The sequence below is a fragment of the Aptenodytes patagonicus genome, chromosome 3 (genome assembly GCF_965638725.1).
Source record: "Aptenodytes patagonicus chromosome 3, bAptPat1.pri.cur, whole genome shotgun sequence".
Lineage (NCBI taxonomy): Eukaryota > Metazoa > Chordata > Aves > Sphenisciformes > Spheniscidae > Aptenodytes > Aptenodytes patagonicus.
In genome coordinates, this window is record NC_134951.1 from 2421558 (window position 1) to 2440672 (window position 19115).

Here is a 19115-nt window from a genome sequence, read left to right on the forward strand (position 1 = left end):
GCTATAAATATTCTGTGCTTAAGCACATATTTGGATAAATATTGCCTTTCAAAAAAAAAAAAAAAAAAAAAAAGAGGCCTGAATTTTTGTCTTCAGTATCTTCTGTTCTTACATCAGTTAAAGAACACTTTTAAAAAATTACTTTAAAGAAAACCAAGATGCCTACCTGACGGCCTCTGCTACGTTATTGGAAGTGTGACCTGATAAGGCATCGTGAAGGTTTCTGATGAAGTAATCTCTGTACTCTTCAGGCAGGGCCATGAATGTTCCACCCATCACAATGAACTCTACTTTATCCACGCTGTGGCCCAACTGCTTCAGCTGTAAAATTAAAAGTACCAGGGAAAAATTACCGATCAGGGACTTATCTAGAAGACTTCTCTGAAAACCCTGACATTCCTACACTGCATTTCTTTCTTCAGTTGTCATATCTTTTATGAATGACAAACCATGAATACTTTTGTACAGATTTCTTATAATTCCCCCCCAAAAAACCTCAAAAATTATTTTTCTACTGCAAGAACAGAGTACAGATACTGAGCCCAGCATAAAAGGTTGTCTTGACAAAGCAGAATTACTTGAGCCTAGCATCTTGCTGATGGGAGTTACACTGGTTCCAGTTTGAAGCTAGCTTAGATATGGCCCGTAGAAAAAGGTTCCTCGCATCTGCTTCAATCCATGTAGAATTAACTTTCCTTAAAAACTTGTGGGAGAAAAGGACTACACTGAATCCATGGAGAATTTTCCAATGGATACGGAGATAAACAGGAAACCAGCCAAAGCAGAACAGGATTGAGAAACTCTTCAGATCTTCTAATTCTCCAGCGGAGACCCCCCAAAAAAATCATTTTGGTGGGAAAGCCGCTATTTCAGTACTAAATTCTCCATGTAAGTAATTATCGAGAACTAGCAACTGCCACAAAAGTTCAGTACAATTTTGTTGTAATAGGGTCTCCTATCAGTGATCAGGTATTGTTCCGAACAGATGACATCTTATAAGAGGTTCAAAACTTGTCATTTATCTAACAGAAATGACTGTTAGACAATTAAAAGGTCTAAAAGTAATTCGTCTATGAGGATCGAGTCAGGCTAACGTAGAATTACAGAATCATGAAATGCTGAGGTTGGAAGGGACCTCTGGAGATCACCTAGTCCAATCTCTCTTCTCAAAGCAGTGTCAGCTACAGCCGTTTGTTTGGCGCTGTGTCCAGACAGGCTTTGAGTATCTCACAGGATGGAGACTGCACAACCTCTCTGGGCAACCTGGTCCAGTGCTCGGTCACCCTCACAATTAAAAACTGTTTCCTGATGTTCAAATGGAATTTCTCATGTTTCAGTTTGTGCCCGTTGCGTCCTGTCCTGTTCTGTCGCTGGGCACCACTGAGAAGAGCCTGGCTCCATCTTCTTAGTGTCTCCCACCAGGTATTTATACACATTGGTAAGATTCCCCCAAGCCTTCTCTTCCGCAGCCTAAACAGTCCTGGCTCTCTCAGCGTCTCCTCAGATGCTCCAGTCCCTTCATCATCTTAGTGGCCCTTTGCTAGACTTGCTCCAGTATGTTCATGTCTATCGTCTTCTGGGCAGCACAGAACTGGACACAGCTCTCCAGATGGGGCCTCACCACTGCTGAGACCAGAGGAAGGATCCCTTCCCCTGACCTGCTGGCAACACTCATCCTAATGCAGCCCAGGAGGCTGCTGGCCTTCTTTGCCTCAAGGCCACAACACTGCTCATGGTCACCTTAGTGTCCACCAGGACCTTTTTCTGTCAAGCTGCTTTCCAGCTGGTCAACCCCCAGCATGTACTGGTGCCTGGGGCTGTTTCCCAGGCGTTTCCCTTTGTTGAACTTCAAGAGGTTCCTGCCAGCCCATTTCTCCAGCCTTGTCCAGGTCTCTCTGAATGGCAAGCACAACCTTCTGGTCTATCATCCGCTCCTCCCAATTCTGCATCATCTACAAACCTGCTGACAGCGTGCTCTGTCCCAACACCCAGGTCATTAACAGAGAGGTTAGACACTATGGGGCCCCAATATTGACAGCTGGGTTCTATCACTAGAGACTGGCCTCCAGCTGGACTTAGTGCTGCTCATCACAACCCTTTCAGCCCACCAGTTCAGGCAATTAAAAGCGTTATCATTATTTTCATCACAATCACAATGCATTCCCCTTTCACTGTAAAAATTTACCTGTTCCACTCTGTGTCTTGTCTGGAGATAGGGGTCATACCTAGCCCGAATGGCCCTCATGGACGTTGGCTAAAAAACACAAGGAGATCCATTTTGTAAACTTTTATAAAAAAAAAAAAAACCTGCAGTGAAAAAGAACAAAAGACAACTTTTAGCACTGAAATGCTAAAGTCTTCAAATCCTAATGGACCCTATAGTCTTCAAACTCACAAGCAGAGAATCCATCCAACTGTAAATTTGAATTTGGCTCCTTAACTCATTTTTTTATCCTTGATGGTTAATATGACATAAAGAGAATGACACAATTATTCAAATTTTTAGTGCATTACGGCAGGATGGATAAAGAATCTCTGCAGTGAGTCTCAAAAAATATTGCAAAAAAAAAAAAAATCACAAACAAAATGTTTTTCAAAATACAAGTTTTTCTGTCCTGTTCATTTCAGTTTTTCTTCACTTGCACAACAGTTATCCAAGGAGTATCCTCTAGAACTCGGTCTAAACTTCAAAAATTCTTTCATCTAAACATATTCTTTCAATTGAAATCCCTAATAACTTACTTTTTATATTACTAGCTGATGTAAGCCTATTAATAATGCTCTAAGATAAGGTTTTCAAGTATCTTGTGTATCCTGGATTTGTTTGGTATTTCATACTGTTATATTAAAAGCTCTACAGGATGAGGACTCTTTAAATCATGCATAACTCCCACATGCTGTTAGCATTGAACAAATGAACACAACATATCCAGAACAACATGAATTACAAAATAATATAAATATACACAGGATTTTCCTACTTTGCATTAATGGGACAAGTTTCAAGCCACTCAAAAACGGGTAACAGACAAAATCCATTCCAAAAGGATGCTGCATCACTGTTTACCAAATTAATGCAGATTGTATTTTATCTCATTTTACTACTTTATATCTGTACAATAGCTACGAGTTGTTTTGTGAAAACCAGTCACAATAATTTAGTCACAACAAGATCTTTTGCTGTTAAACTTTCGGCATACAACAGGAGAGCGCTATTTTGGTCATATATGTTTAGCGAGGTATCACCGCAGATACAGACGTATAAGGGCACAAATGTAATTTCAGAGGCACTAACAGCTAAATAACGGGCTTTTTTCCAGAGCTTGACCTTTGTTATGTAGGTTGGACAGGACTGAAAGCAGGTCCAGTTAGGGCAGGATGCTCAGGGCCGTGTCCAGTCAGTGGTTGACTATCTTTAAGAAGAGTTCCCAAAACCTCTCTAGATCCCTACTCAAGTGTTTGAACAACTGTCACGTTAAAACATTCTTTTCTTACATGAAGGCACAATTTTCCACGTTCCAACTCATGGTTGTTGCCTCTCATCCTTCCACTGGGCAGCTCTGAGGAGTCTGGCACTGCCTTCCCTTAAACCCATATTGAGCCACAAGTAAATCTGTTATGTTTCTGGTTTGGACTGTTTAGTTCAGAAAATTTTGACGCAGACTGATAACTGCTGTAGGAATCACAGCTAGCATTCACTTCAACAAACTGCACGCAGCAGTGTCCCAAGGGAGACAGCAACGTCACCTTCAACTGCTCTTACTCACTCCTCGCTTTCCACGGCTGGAGATTCAGATTAACAGCTGTTCCCACACCAGCAAATCGTGGGGTACAGCCACGGCTGCCGCACTTGCCCTGCTCAGAGTCACAGGCTGCTTGCTCCTGCTCTACAGCGTATTACACGTATACCAGTATAAACAGCAGCAAGGTGAGGAGAAAGAAACAACTGCTACAATAATTGAGAAGAATTTCCAGTCTTGTAGTTGAGCTGCTTTAGATCTCGAAGCGTATGAAGTCTGCTTTTGTTTTTTATTCTTGCAACACGGGAGAATTTGTAGAAATAAAGAGCAGCCTAACCCGAGTTTATAGAGAGCGTAGGCAATGCATTATGGCGGACCAAAGTAATACCTCATATCCAGTGTAAGACTGTGTTGAATATTCAAAATCAGAATCAGGTCCGCCTGGGCAGTATCTGCAAATATTAAAAGACAGAAAACAGGCATCAAACTTACGCAATTGCAGCAACTTAATCTGTCTGAGGTTACGGGGGCACCGAGGGTGCAGGCTGAGCAGACACTGCTCCAACTACCCCATCTCTCACCAGAAACGCAGGGGAACATAAATTCGAGACAGCCCGACCACAGCAACATGCCAACCGCTCTCCCGGCGTTCGGGAGCTCTCATATAGGCAAAACCAAGTCCACAAAAGGAAGGCCTCATTAGCTCAAGCACTACGGTACCTTAAAGCTGCAATACAGCTTCTAGACTAAAGCTGGTTCACATCTGGTCAGCTGAGAGCACAGGATGGATGAATGAATTCCCGTGTCTCTGCATCACCCGACGTAAATATCGGTACAGACCCAAACGCACGTGCTGAAGACAGCCGTTCTGCGATACCCAGTAACGCTGAGAGGAACTGAGCCTATGTATGTTTACAAACGCTAAGTACGCAGTGCAAACCAGTTGTTTCATTTAATTTTAATGAGAACGGGATGCCAAAAACCAATTCAGACCTGTCAAATGACTAGACCCACATAAAACAACTTGGTAAGACTTACTAGAAGCAAAGTGTACTGTGATCGTATTTCTGGAACACGGCATTATTTTAGGGAGCTGTCATACAGTTTTGGAGTAATAGTTACACACAGATTATTAGATTTTAGAAAGTAATTTTACAATCAAACAATTTAAATATTTTCCACCATTCTATCAAAAACATCGTCTCATTTGATGCAAAATATGATTTTTGTTTGGCACAGAAAGACATAGAGATCATCCTGTTACACAATCTGCATTTCTTTTCCAGAAATTTATAGAATTTAAATACCTTGATGGTGAGAAAGCTCATTTACATTTGTTTTTTGAACTTAGGAACATGCTATGTAACGAATACAGCATTCTAAGACTACTTCAAAAGAATACAGTCCATCTACTCTGGATAACTGTACGGCAGTTTGGTATTAAACTACAGTTTCTGTGTCTAGAGGCTTGTTTGAAACTCGTTCTGTGACACAGCAAGACACACTTGCGGCTATCACAGCACGACTGCTGGCCCGGAGAGGAACGGTACACAGCAGAGAGTAATTAAAAGGAATATAAATTTATTCTGAAGGGTCCTGAGCTTTCTTTTGAGGGCTGTGGGATTAATGATCAATCTCCAGTCATTCTGTGCTCAAAGGCGACCCGAGACAGGAGGGCTGACAACCCCTTCAACGTTAGCTGCAGGCGCCGAGCGCCTCCAACAGACAAGGTAATAGAGCAGTCAGCCTACTGTTACTCACAGTGAGCAGATCCGAAATGCGCAGGCTAAGATAATGCCATCTCTATCAAATCAGACACATTCGGTTCACAGTCAAATTGATCAGTTTCCTCACCGCCTGCCCTGCAAACTCAACCCAAGTCAACTGTCACCATTATAAAATTAACTGCCAAATTACCATGGCCAAATTAATTTGCTGGCAAAAGTTGTGCAACCCAATTAAAGACATTTCATATACGCAATTACCTGGAACGTCTCAAACAGACTAGCTGCTCATGCAAAAAGAAGAACAGAGCCAGCTCACCCTGTGTTAGGCACCTGGTAGTGAAATACCCTGATGTTTTGGGTGTGACAAGGCGGGAAAGAGAAGCGGTGTTTTGAAATGGATGAACTGATATGGTTCGGAAAAAAACAGATGAGATTTCAGGTGCAGAGACTCTTAAGTCAAACAGAGGTAACACACTTCAAGGTAAACCCAGCTTGGGTTTCTCAATTCAGATAAAACTCGGAAGCTATTCCCTTAACACCACAAGCTCTTGGCAGCTGGAGGCCTTCCCTTCCACCTGTGCTCTCGTTTCACTCCAGAGCCAGGCAGAGCCAGACTGCCACGCCGAGCAAGTCTTTGCAGACAACACCTGCACCTCCTCGGGTGGGTCTCAGTTCAGCAGTTTTCAAACTTTGCAGATTGAGCCCCGTTTGTTTTCTGTAATAGTCTTCTCCCATCTGCTCACGGACCCGGTCACATACAACACACCTGCGCACCCTGCCACAGTAATACAACTTACATTTGACCATTAATATATTCTCCTGGTTACTACGTTCACAAAAGTGTGTATCTACTAAGGTAAGTAGGGTTTGGCCCATGAAAGAAAAAGGTTTCCTCCTTGAAGAAAAAACAAGTAGACTTTTTAGCGTAATGCGCAGGCATCGGCAATCTGCAACTTTGTGCTTGTGCCGAAAGGAAGCCTGTCCCCAATACAACGCTACTGCAACACTGGATTTATACAGAAATACGGCAGAACAGTCCTCTCGGGTCATCTAAGCTGTCATACTTACACACATATGTTGCCTGTAAAGTTAATGTGCGGACACCTGTGTGGTTTACACATCACAGCCACGACAGCGATCTGTAAGAAGCAGAGTTACAGAGGAGAGAAATTATAGTAATTGCTTCTGAAGTTACTAAAATAAAGTGCATCTTGGAAGGCTATGTATACATGTGCATCTACGAGAGACTATTTAAAGATGTTTTCTGCTTAGTCTGCCACCTAGAACATCTGTGCGTTAACTCTTGCAGGAGATAACACTGGATAAACAGATAAGGAGTAAACACCGGCACAGGCTGCCCAGAGAGGTGGTGGATGCCCCATCCCTGGAAACATTCCAGGTCAGGCTGGACGGGGCTCTGAGCAACCTGCTCTAGTTGCAGATGTCCCTGCCCATGGCAGGGGGGTTGGACTAGATGGCCTTTAGAGGTCCCTGCCCACCCAAACCATTCTGTGATTCTATGATAACAAATACGTCAAGAAATAGGAATCCTATTATTTAATATTTTCACAATTCAGAATAAACTGGCAGTATATTATAAAGAACCAGGTGTCTTATACCAAATCTGATTAACCACCTTGCTGGAAAGATGCAGACTGGCATTCGGGTATTCACTAGGACCGTCTAACGTGCATCTAAAACAGTGCAAGGGTGAGAGCGTGCCACCAAGCACATCAAACACCACCCGGAAGATGAAAATGGGGGAGAGATGAAGAGAAACAAAAAGATATAAACCAAAGACAACAAAAATAGCTTCCTCCTTCCGCCTAACTGAGCGAAGCCTTTTTTTCCCAGGCTGATCTCAGACAGCTTTTCACACGTTAAATGCAAGCATAATGTAAGATGCTATCTTCTTTTTTAAAAAGGACCAGAGGGAAGAAGAGACAGACACACCAAGATTTTTCTAGTGTCCACTAATTTGGGGCACCCAACTTGGAATACCTCGTTTTCAGAAATCCTGGTTGGAGTAAGAGTTTAATGAAGTATTCTATAGCCAGAAAGAAGAAACTAAAGAAATTAAGGTTTTTTTTGCGGGTGGGGTTTTTTTGTGGTTTTGTTTGGGTTTTTTGGTTGGGTTTTTTTTTTTTTAAGTTATAAAAAGTGAACACTTCCTGGGATTTTGGTTTCTGGTTTGTTGGTTTTTTTATTTTTATTAACTTGAGTTGAGGCATGCTACACATACAGTAGGAAAGCTTAAAAACACGCAGCTGAATGTTAGCTGTACCTCTATTCCTGCTCTCTGCCTGAACTACCTTTCAAAGAAACAGGTTAAATACTAACATTTTACCTTTGCTCACTGAGAGGGCCTGCAGATTAAGCTGCACTGTTTCTACGACGACTAAAGAGCAAGACATGCTGCTCTGAAACAAAGTCCCCAGACCTCCTCTTTCTCTTCTCCCAAATGCTTTGAAAGCAATAGCCCTGCGGGCACAACATGACAGAAAAGGCAGCCTGGAAGCTGGCAATGCAGCCAGTGCATCGTCATTAAAGCTTCTGGACATTCAGTATCCTGGTCTTTGAAAACAATTAAATACAACTTATTGATGAGAGCAGGGGAGGACGGTGGTGGAGGGAGAGAATGATGTACGTGCTTACCCCGCTAGCAGTCCTTATAGGCTTGGCCTTCAGCTTTGGCACCAGCACCTTGCGGTACTGCGGTGGGACCGCGGCAATGATGTCAACCAAACGCGGCTGCGCTGAAAGTCCGTACTTTGCTGACGTCTTGGTTTTCAGCCTGAAAGCAGAAATACCTCAAACTAACAACTCCATTCTGTCTTGCATACCCGTATTCCACAGCAGCGCTATCGTAGTACCTTTGGGTTACGTGGAGATCTAGGTAGGTTCTCCCAGTTTGCCTTTCCAGGTAACTTATTTGTGATAGGACAAGAGGAAACGGCCTCAAGTTGCGGCAGGGGAGGTTTAGATTGGACGTGAGGAAAAATGTCTTTACTGAAAGAGTGGTTAAACATTGGGACAGGCTGCCCAGGGAAGTGGTTGAGTCCCCATCCCTGGAGGTGTTTAAAAGACGTGTAGATGAGGCGCTTAGGGACATGGTTTAGTGGGCATGGTGGTGTTGGGTCGACGGTTGGACTCGATGATCTTAGAGGTCTTTTCCAACCTTAATGATTCTATGATTCTATGATTTAAAAAGCACACAGTAATTCCTTGCAACAGCTGCGTTGTGTATTAAGATACCAAAGTCCAAATAAAGTTGATATGCAACAATTGCCAATGTTTTGAGTTTCTGTACACTTTACTTCTAAGTATGATTTTATCAAAACGTTGTGAAAGCTGCCCACAGACTCTGGCTTACCCATTTTCAGCGACTTAAATCGTTTCATAAGACTTCCATCTGATTAACCCCTACATATGCAGACTCTAGCTGACTTAACTTCTAAGACATTCATGTCAGTTATTTCCAGCATCAGCAAAAAGTTGGCAATTATATCATGTAAATGAAATAGAAACAGTGGGAGAAATTCAGGTTTTATTATTCCACGTATGTAAAGAAGGAAGAACTTCCTGTAAACAACAACTTCATTTATAACACACTGCTAAGAAAATCTGATTTAAACTTTATCCCTCAATTAATCTCTCCTTTCCCTGATGGAACTGACTTCCGCACTACTGAAGGATGAACACAGGTGGAAACACAAAAAGGCAATGACAAGTTTCTTGGACTTTTTCACCAATACAACCCATTTTGTTCTCTGAGCAGTGCCAGTGAAGTAGCAAGGCACGGTATCAAATCACCACAGAATTTACAAACCTTGGTGGTATTTTTTTAATCAGGTAACAGCAAGAGAAATGACAGTAGCCTGTGAAAATAAAACATTTTAAAATAAAAGCCTGAACATAATAGACTGTACAGGACACGTTCATCACTGGTGGATCAGCTCTTCAGTGTCATCCCACAGTGACTTACTTGTTCAGATTCACATCTTTTCCCTGCTCGTGAGCCTCAATTAATTGCTTTATGATGTCAGCTATTGTCATCATCATCAGCTCTGCATGGCTGAGGTCTCCTGAAACGAGAACAACACAAGAAACCACGTGTAGAGCCAGTGCTTTCCAACTGCTTGTGACAACCAAGGCGCCTCTGCTCTGTCGTTCATTTTTAATATTTCCTACAATTGTTGCCTATAGAGGGAATTTTGCCACCGCGTATCGCTCTCGATTTGCAGCATTGCTCAAACAAATGACAGTCACCGCCTCATACCGTTGATTTTCTTTTACTTCTAGGACAAACTCCACCTTCTTATGTCAGAGCAATCTGCACAACAGCTAGAAATAGAGAGTCATTGGAAGTTAAAGACAATTAGTAGACTAGTCTGATGCCACCAGTACACGAGGCAAGGGGCAGAACGCATTCATGAGGACGGTGGGGCAAGCCAAACGCAGAGGCCAGCTCTGTGAACTCCCCTCCATTGCAGAGAGGGTACGCTGCATCAGGCAGTGCTATCGGTGCCTTAAAGCTTCCCCGCTGCGCCTCACAGACCCACCCCAGGCCGCAGCGAGGGTTTGCACTGTATACATTGCTCACACTTCTTCCACAGCAGCTTTGGGAGAAGAGGGGCATTGCTATTAAGAGATCCATCCACGCTTCCTAGCAACAACGTGCATTTCTTTCACCTTGTGCGGCTCCGTCTACACCAGCAAGTGTTGGGACAGTAAAATACACACACCACGCTTGTCAGAAAAGCCACCAGCAGGGACGTAGCCGGGTGCACCACCGCTCCAACGAGTTTTCGTTCGTGCCAGCTGTTCTGAAATCCGGCAGCATTTACACCCACCCAGGAGAAGCACCACAGGGATGCTCTCCCACCTGGTCTCTCTCTGCAGGTAGTTTTGTGGGACAGTGTCCTGGTTTCGGCAGGGATAGAGTTAATTTCCTTTCTAGTAGCTGGTACAGTGTTTTGGATTTAGGGTGAGAACAAAGTTGATAACGCACTGATGTTTTAGTTGTTGCTGAGCAGTGCTTACACTAGCCAAGGACTTTTCAGCTTCCCATGCTCTACCGACTGAGAAGGCTGGAGGTGCACAAGAAGCTGGGAGGGGGCACAGCCAAACTGGCCAAAGGGACATTCCACACCATGGGACGTCATGCTCAGTACAGAAACTGGGGAAAGCTGGCCGGGGGGGCCGCTGCTCGGGGACTGGCTGGGCATCGGTCGGCGGGTGGTGAGCAACTGTACTGTGCATCACTTGCTTTGTGTATTATTATTATTCTTATCATATTATTATTATTATTATCATTTTATTTCAATTATTAAACTATTTTTATCTCAACCCACGACTTTTTCCTCACTTGTGCTCTTCCAATTCTCTCCCCCATCCCACTGGGTGGGGGGGAGTGAGCGAGTGGCTGCGTGGTGCTCAGTTGCCGACTGAGATTAAACCACGACAGACAGACTAGTCCCGCACTGCCCTGCACCACCTTTGCTGCCCCATATCCCTTCCCCTGGTTTGTTTTGCTTTTTTCCCTTTGCCATGAGGGAAAAGTCCAGCAACACCCGGACTGCCCTGCCCCCGGCACCCCATTCGGTGTCTGACAGTCAGGGCACCGGTCAGGAGCAAGGCAAACTCCTGAGCACCCACACGGGTGCAAAGACCCTGCCTCCCAGTGACAGCGCCCAATTCAACAGCGGGGAGAGAAAACGGGGGGCTCACAGAGGGGTGCCGAGCCCCTCCAACCCTCAAGCAAGGTCGGGGCTGGCCCTGCACCCGCTTCCAAAAGAACACGGAGGGGGGAGAGCAAAGTCTTGCCTCGTTTCCCCACTCCACACACACGCACAGCGCTAGGGGAGGTGGTGAAGCCCTGCCACGCCACAGCCCGCCCCCCACCCCCCCAGGGCCGGGGGAGGCGGGAAAAGCCCTGCCCCACCGCCCTCGGCTCCTGGGAATGGGGCAGGGGCCACCCTGCCGCCAGCCCCCGGGCACCGCGATCCCCCCGCACCCCGCTACCTTTCCTCTTCTGCTTCATGCTGGCGGCGGCCCCTCCGCCGCTCCCCTCACGGGCCGGGCCAGCGCCTCCTGCCGTGAAGCGGCGCCGCCCCTCCACACGCGCCGTCGTGAAAACGCCGCGCCTCCGGCCGCGCTGCCGGAAAGCGACAGGAGGACCGCGCGGGGGAGGGGGGGGCGGTTGGGGGGGGGGGGGGGTGGGGGTGGGGGTGGGGGTGGGGGTGGGGGTGGGGGTGGCCGTACCGCGCATGCGCACACGGCGGGCGAGGCGGGGCGGTGCCACCGCCAGCCGCCGGGGGGCGCTGTGGGGAGGGGGCCGGCGCGTACCGGCGGCGCTACCGCCGGGGGTGGCCGGTCCCGCGGGGGGGGGACGGGACCCCCACGCGTGTGTGCCGGGGGTGCCTCCCCGCCGGCCCCTCCTTACCGTGTCAAGTGCCCCCCGTTGAAATGCTCAGCGTTTACCGACGCGTATCGGTACTGCGGCTCCGCCAGCGGGGAGGCCCGAGCCGCCCCCCCCCCCCACCCGAGAGCGTCGTCTCCCCCCCTCCCCGCTCCCGCCGCCGGCCTTCGGGCCCCGCGCCCCTTCGGCGCTAGATGGTAGCAAAGCGTCGGCGGGAGGAGGGGAAAACGCGCTGGGTTCCCCTGGCAAAAGGCTCAAAGTCCGTCCCCGGGAGGCGCCTGGAGAGCCGCCGGCTGCTGGGGAGCGCGAGGCGGGGAGCTGGGGGCCGGGGGTGGCGGAAGGGAGCCGGGGAGGGGAACGGGGGTGTTTGGGGGGCTCCCTGTGGGGAGAGGCTGAGGGAAAGGGCTTTGGGGGGCCCTGGCAGCAGCCCCCAGTCCCTCCAAGGAGGTTACGTCTTCACAGTGATGTGTGGTGGGAGGGTGGGAGGCAGCAGGCCTAAGTTTTAAGGAGAGGGGTTCGAACTGGGCGTAAGGAGAAACTCCTCGCCGGGCCAGCCAAGCGTCAGAGTGGGTTGTCCATAGCGGTTGTGTCGTCTCCTCCTTTGGAGGATTTGAAGACCCGAGTGGGTAAAGCCCTCAGCAGCCTGGGCTGGTCCCAGAGCTGACCCTGCCTAGAGCAGGAGGTTGGTCCAGAGGCCTCCTGCGGTCCCTTCCAGCCCAAATTCTCCTACGGTCCTATGAAATGAGCTCGAGATCCTTCCATGAATCTCCAATAACTTCTAGAGCCCACGTGAGCTTCAACATCTACAGCTGCTCTCCGGGCAGGGAGTGCCACGGCTGAATTACATCTCGCGTGGGGAACTACCTGCTTTGGTTGGTTTGTTGCTGTTGGCCAGAGCCTGGCTGGTGCCGCCAGCTCCCGCTTCTCCTTGCTGCTGACAATCCTGGTCAACCAGTAGATTCTGGTGGACCTCTTTGTGAGTAACGTGAACCTAGCAGTGAGCTGAGGGGACAGGCTGCCCGGATGAGAAAACAGGGCTGCAGAGGAGGAGAGAACAGGCAGCAAGGAAAAACAGGCCACCAAGAATTAAAAAAAACACCAAATGACAGGAAAAAGTGAAGAGAGATGCTGGCAATGGCCAGGTGACCTGCTCTTGTGATTTGCGGGCTGGTAAAAACCTTTCTTTGAAAACCTCCCGGTCTGGGGGCTGACCTGAAGATTTTTGGCATCACGCTCACGGCCGGTGTGCGCCTGGGGACTGAAGGGTCAGGAGGGTTTGCAGGGAGGGAAGGGGGCACGTGGAAGGAGCCGCGGGTCGGCTGTTGCCGCTGCGCGGGTGGGATTATAAAGCAACCAGAGCCTGCTCCGGCGCCTGAGGTCAGCACGCGCAGCCTGGCAGGCAGCTTGTACGAGGGTGTGTGCGTGTGTGCACGTGTTGTGAGACCATCCTGCCTCCCCCAACTTGCTGGGCGGATTTGGCGGCATCCTGCCTATACAAAGCAAGATCCCAGGATGGAACAGGTTGCAAACACAGGTTTAGACCATCTGCTCCCGTTGCTACCTCTCTCCTGCCTTCAGGGCTTTTTAGAGAGCTGAATTCAGTTTCCTTCCTACAGGATGTAGGGAGTGTCCTGCAATGTCTGGACCTGTCTATACCCGTGATTTTACCTCCCCGGGGGGTCTCCCAAGCATCCTGTGCCAACCAGCAATCTATCAGTGGTTTGGAGAGTGGCTGTGATCAGGATAGCTGTGCGAACGGCTACAAAGCATCTATCCAGACATGCGTCTCCTGCCATCACCTTTTTCAAACTACTGCAGCAGCTGCTGTGCAGCAAGGGACGTTTCAGACGCGACCATGCAGTCAGGGGTTGTTTGTGTGTCTAGCCGTCTCCTGCTTTGGGCTGGCTGGGGTATGAAAGCAATTCCTTCCCCTGAATTATTTGGCGGTGCACCCACTACGCAGCATCCACCTGGAGGATGTCTTTGCATGTTGTTGGGGATGGCACGGAGCACAGGACAGGCAGGATGCCCGTGCTAGACGCACGGAAAGGCGATCAGTCCGAGAGCATGCCAGCAGGGACAAGGTGACTGATTTCGAGCCAACTCCCATAGCCCTCTCCCTCCCCTTAATCCACACACCCTTAAACACAACCCTACGCACCATGTCACTGCCGCCTCGTCTCCTCAGCCCTTCCTGACGTGAGCTGAGCTGTGCTCTCCGTTCGTTATCAGCTTCATCCACTTATTACAGCAACTTTTTCTCTTGCGCTTAGCTATTATCATTAGCTGCTTTCCCTTTGCCGCAAGGTCTCCACGCTCTTCGGTAACCGTCCTTTAACCTATTATAACCCTAACGTCGCTGCTGAGACTTTGCTTTCTGAATGCTCTTACTTCCCTGGCAGCAGCTCGCCTTCACTCATCTTCCATCTCGCCACACAAGTTGGACGTTTCCAAAACTCCTCAGTTTTAATCCAACCGTGCTCCTACCTGCTACTCCCATCAACCTCAGTTACATGTATTCCTTTTTCCAAGTTTTTGTTTCTTTAGCTCAGAAGAGCAATAATTAGGAAAACTTCATTTTGGCTACAAAGCCAAACTACAGTACCAAACTCTGCCGTTGCTCCCGGCAAGGAACACCGGGTAAATGCAGGTGGAGTTTTGGGCAGAAACGGATGGTAAAGCTTGGGTAAGAGGGCGGCTGGCATGTTTGGGTTTGTTCCCCACATCTGAGCAGGGCTGTAGCCTAGGGCTCACATTGTGATCTTGCTTGTACTGGTGGAATTCAGATGCAGCAATGCTGATTCATTGGCCTCTGGGGTTTAAAAGGTACTTTCAGTTCTTTAGTCAAAGGCTGTGGCTAATGAGAGTTGTGCAGGATCTGGAAATGCCGAGCAGTGCAGGGAAATGCGCATCTACAAGGAAGGGTGAAGGGATAACAACCTTCCTCTGTACTTGTTTAGCAATTTCTGCATATCTGGAAGCATGCTATAAAGGTGGGTTAATAACCATCGGCCTCTGCAGATCAGCAGCCCGGGGCGCAGACGGCGATACGGCTTGCCTGAGGCCAGCCAGCAGCTCAGTGGCAGAGGCAGGTGATGGAGACTCTGTCTATCTGTGTCTTTTCTCTCCATTTTCAGATTCTGACCCATTTTGCGACCTCGGGAATGATTGTAAAGTATGTTGTAAGTTCATACGTTTTTATTCTAACAACATAATCAGTAGGAGTTACATCAAGGCGTTACGTAGGTCTGCCGTTACTTCAAGGATAGTCTACTTGGCTTGGTACGTTCCTGGACATTACTGTTAGTTATTTTACAGCATCATAAATACAAAAACTTTGTAAATCAGAGAAGGCCTAAGCCTTAAAATGTATAGTGAGCACTTAAGATGCACGATGTGCTGCAGCGAAGGCACACTGTCTGCAGTCATGCCTGAGCACTCGGCTCCAAGACCAGTCAGACCTTGGGAACTTTACGTTTCTGGCGAGTATGCTTACTGATGAGAAAAGAAAAACCGTTGCTGCAGGGTTACATCATTTCCTTGCGTAGCCATTTGCTGTTTGTAACACGGGCCTAGCGCTGAACTGCTGTCACAAGAAGCTACACGCTGCCTAACGGAGACAAAAAAAAAGCTGGAGCAACAGTTTGGACTTACAAAGCCAAGGAAACACCGGTGAAACAAGCAGTTAACTTGGTTTCCTGAGGGAAAAGGCTTGTGAGGAGAGATTTGCAATACCAGGGAACGATGCCGATGAATGTTTTGGATGGGATTTACCCCACCTCACTTTAAATGCTCAAAAGTTAGCTTTCTTAGTCAAAATTAGTCAGTCTGGTCTCTTGCATAATCAACAGATCCTAAGATATATGAGATAATCGCCATCTGCAAGTTCCTATTTCAGCTGATCGCTTGAGAGGTGACCAGCTTAGACTTAACTACCTCTTAGGCCATCGTGTTGGTTGAGATGAACTCCCCCTTCCAAGCATCCAGGGCAACCAGAAAAATGAAGGAACAACGTCTGGGAGAGGGAGATGCACTGAGTTACCTCATCATTGGTTCGGAGCTGGAATTCACATGGCACTCGACCAAGTACCCCAACGGGCAGAGTCTCCCGCTGGATGCTCTCCCTTCAGGTAAGTTCCATGGTGCGTCGTGCCCGGTGCCTGGTCTTGACAACGGTCAATGTCTCTCGCGCCAAAAAACTTGAAACCCTCAAGTGACACAGTGCAGAATAATCTCCTCACAGAGCAGAAGTCTTCTCCTAATCCTTGTCGATCAGTAGTTGGCATTTTCTCTGAAACGTGATTTCTCGTCTATAAATGTTGAGAATTCATGGGCGTGCTGTGATTCTTCCTAACATGTGGAAAGGTTCAGTTTTATCCCAGCTCTCTCTGGGATGTGATAAGGCAATGAGTTCCAGTTGCTGTGCATTCAGTCCCCTTATCCTTAAAAACTGCTATTCATTACATTTACTGGATATTTCCTTAATTGCGGAAAAGGCAAGAAGGAGCACATGATTTACATTCTCTGAAATAATTAGACAAGTGCCGGCTCCCCACGCAGAGCCATGTGCAATGCTGTAATCCAGAGTGTAGGATTTGATTTCCTTCTCGCTAACAGGATTGAAAAGATGGAGTTGCCTTGTTTAACATGAGAAGGAAATTCTGTCTTCAGTACAGCCCTAACTAGGTTTTTCTTGCAGCGTTTTCCCCGAGCCTCCTTTCTCCCACATATTAAAGGCTTCTCCCTTGAACGCTGTGGTGCTTTCTTCACAGCCTAGCTGGTTTGGCAGGGGCTGTAGGTTACAGCTGAGGGATCGCATTAACATTGGTGGTAAACCACTCACTTTGTAGGGAGGGTACAGTTTCCATCACTCAGGTGGCTGGTAAGTCCTCCCTTGTCTTCCACAATCCCCTCGGTGCCCACAGAGACAGACAACTTCTGTAATTCACTGGCAAAGCAGTGAAGAGCAGCTCAGGCCATGGGATATGCCCCAAGATGTCCGAGTGACGCACAGGCAAGCTCACATGAGGTCCAGCAGCTCTAGCAAGGATCTGCGCAAGTGTCTCCATGGTCAAAAGCCTAGGAGAACTCTGCAGAGACGACGTACCCAGAAGAAAAAGAGAATGTAGCACCAGCTCGAGAGCAGCAGCGACAGGAAACCAGGCTGAGAAGCACAACAGGAAAACAGACTTAAGGCTGTGCTCCAGTTTGGGAACGGGAGATCCCACCTGGAGATCCCAAAGGCCGGCAGGAGTCATTGCATGGAGTACGGTACTTCCAAAAAAAAGTATAAAGCCATTGCTCCACCACCTTTCTATCTAAACTGGCTGCAAGGCAGTTAAGATTTCTTTTGGACAGCCTAAGTGAGAACAGACGCAGGACCTCCATGCCCATTTCTTTGCATTGTGTGGTGAGGTTGATGAAGAAAGTCTTTTCTAGCAACAGTTGAAAAAAAAATTAAGCTGGGTCCTTATGAAGGACTCAAAAGCAGGTGTTCTTCACCGAGCACAGCCTGTGACTCGGGTAATATTGCTGTTCTTTCCCCAGTGCCAGGCAGATAAATTTCTGTTCTGCTGGGATGAAAGATACTCTGGATCCTCCCTTAGTCTGTGTCAGATCCTTGGTTAGATGGAGGAATGTGCCAGGGCTGAGCCTCAAACAGTGGAGATGCTAGATGAAAGAGAAATAATGTAAGAATCAGACAGATTAATTTAGTCAGAGAATTCAGATTCTAAACATATTTAGGTACTCGGCCAATCCTTGGGATTTTGGTGGCATTTAATACCTCAAGTACCTTTACAAATCTGGATTGAATGGAAAGATGGTTTCCATTCATCATCTCATTATAGAGAACATAATCATCAATCAAAACATCTTTACTTTTCCTGCCCACCTTTCTGACAATCTGCAAACGTGCCCTGGTAAAGCCCAGCTGGAGCACTGTCTAAAGTTGGTAAGTTTACCTTGGGAAAAGCCTGGCAGAGATCACAAAGGTCCAGGAGAGGTCACTGAAGGAATTAAGATAGGATTTGTCTCTCTCTGATCCAAAAAAAATACAGTTTTGCCTTGCAAATTGCCCCTAATCCAAATGCAATCCCTTCGGGATAATTTACCTTGGTAGTTTTTATACTACAGCAATGGTGTTTGTAGGTAGCTCGCTTCCCCACTCTCCCTAGCACTTTCCTCGTGCACAGATTTAAAATTTCTTATCATGTAGAAGACAGTGACTGCAGCAGAGCTCAGACAGGACACTGCACGTCCCTGCATGCGCCATTATCCTCCACCCATGTGGAACCATCAATAATCACCGGGTGGGCACTTCCCTGCAGGAGCTCCCCTTGCTCCATCCCGCACATCCTCTTTGCGAACACTAAACCGCACCTCAACAGCAGTTGCAGATTGGTTCACAGAAGTTCAGAGACTTAAGAAACACCTTCTTCCCATTCCCAGTGCCTCCCGGAGGGACGGCAGCAGTCGGAGCCGAGTGCCACGTTCCCGGGAGGCCACAACACTGCTGCCAGACCAGCAGAATTCCCTCGATTGACTGGAACAACCAATAACGCAGCCAAGGCCCAGAGCCTACCCTTAACTCTTCATGACTTGGCCCCGGTCCAGCAAACAACCTTCCTAAGGCTCTGTCCAGGCAATGTGACTTCAGCATGAGGGTCCTATTTTATAGAAACCTTGTATTGCGTTAGCAATGTGCGGCACTGCAACCTTCTAGCCTAATCTTGACGCTTTCCTCTCTTGGTTTTTTCTGACCGGGATGCATTTATGTACTGCTTCCTACGTGAAGCAGTCTTCGTGTGTTTTCCATCTTACTCGTTCCAGTGCTTTCCCCTATGTATCATCCTTCATCTGCGTTTGGATTCTTTCTTTCATCTCTCACAGAAGGATTTGTGATCGCTCGTTTGCACTGTGGGTCCTCCTCACGCGGGTTAGCCTATGCACTTGCTAAAAACGCTAGACACTAGGGAGATCCAAAGGGATGCTGGAGGTCTCCACGTGCTCCATTATCTCCTTTCTAGATGGGATCATCAATAATTACTGGGTAGTCGCTGCCCTGTAGGAGCTCCCCTCACCCTACCCCTGTGTTCTCTTTGAAAATCCTAACAGTATCACATCAGAAGCCTCTTTTCCTTTGTTCATTCCAGGTTCTTTATCCCCTACCTTTCTTGTGCTATTAAAAATCATCAGGGGTCACAAATTGCAATCCTTATGTGGACA

At 47.6% G+C, this 19115-nt stretch overlaps 2 protein-coding genes across 2 annotated transcripts in view; both read right to left on the reverse strand.

The window, feature by feature from the left end:
* Positions 1-11556, reverse strand: part of ELP3 (elongator acetyltransferase complex subunit 3) — a 101864-nt gene extending 90308 nt beyond the window's left edge. The window contains exons 1-7 of the mRNA XM_076332535.1: positions 11492-11556; positions 9453-9552; positions 8123-8261; positions 6536-6606; positions 4129-4192; positions 2186-2254; positions 167-321 (exon numbers count right to left, since the gene is read on the reverse strand). Coding sequence (XP_076188650.1) covers positions 167-321; positions 2186-2254; positions 4129-4192; positions 6536-6606; positions 8123-8261; positions 9453-9552; positions 11492-11510 — 617 coding nt within the window. The 5' untranslated portion in view covers positions 11511-11556. The remainder of the gene's footprint in view (positions 1-166; positions 322-2185; positions 2255-4128; positions 4193-6535; positions 6607-8122; positions 8262-9452; positions 9553-11491) is intronic.
* A 3518-nt stretch (positions 11557-15074) lies between these two features.
* The window catches only part of FBXO16 (F-box protein 16), a 41360-nt gene continuing 37319 nt past the window's right edge, over positions 15075-19115 (reverse strand). The window contains exon 9 of the mRNA XM_076332537.1: positions 15075-17558. Within this exon, the coding sequence (XP_076188652.1) occupies positions 17491-17558 (68 nt within the window). The 3' untranslated portion in view covers positions 15075-17490. The remainder of the gene's footprint in view (positions 17559-19115) is intronic.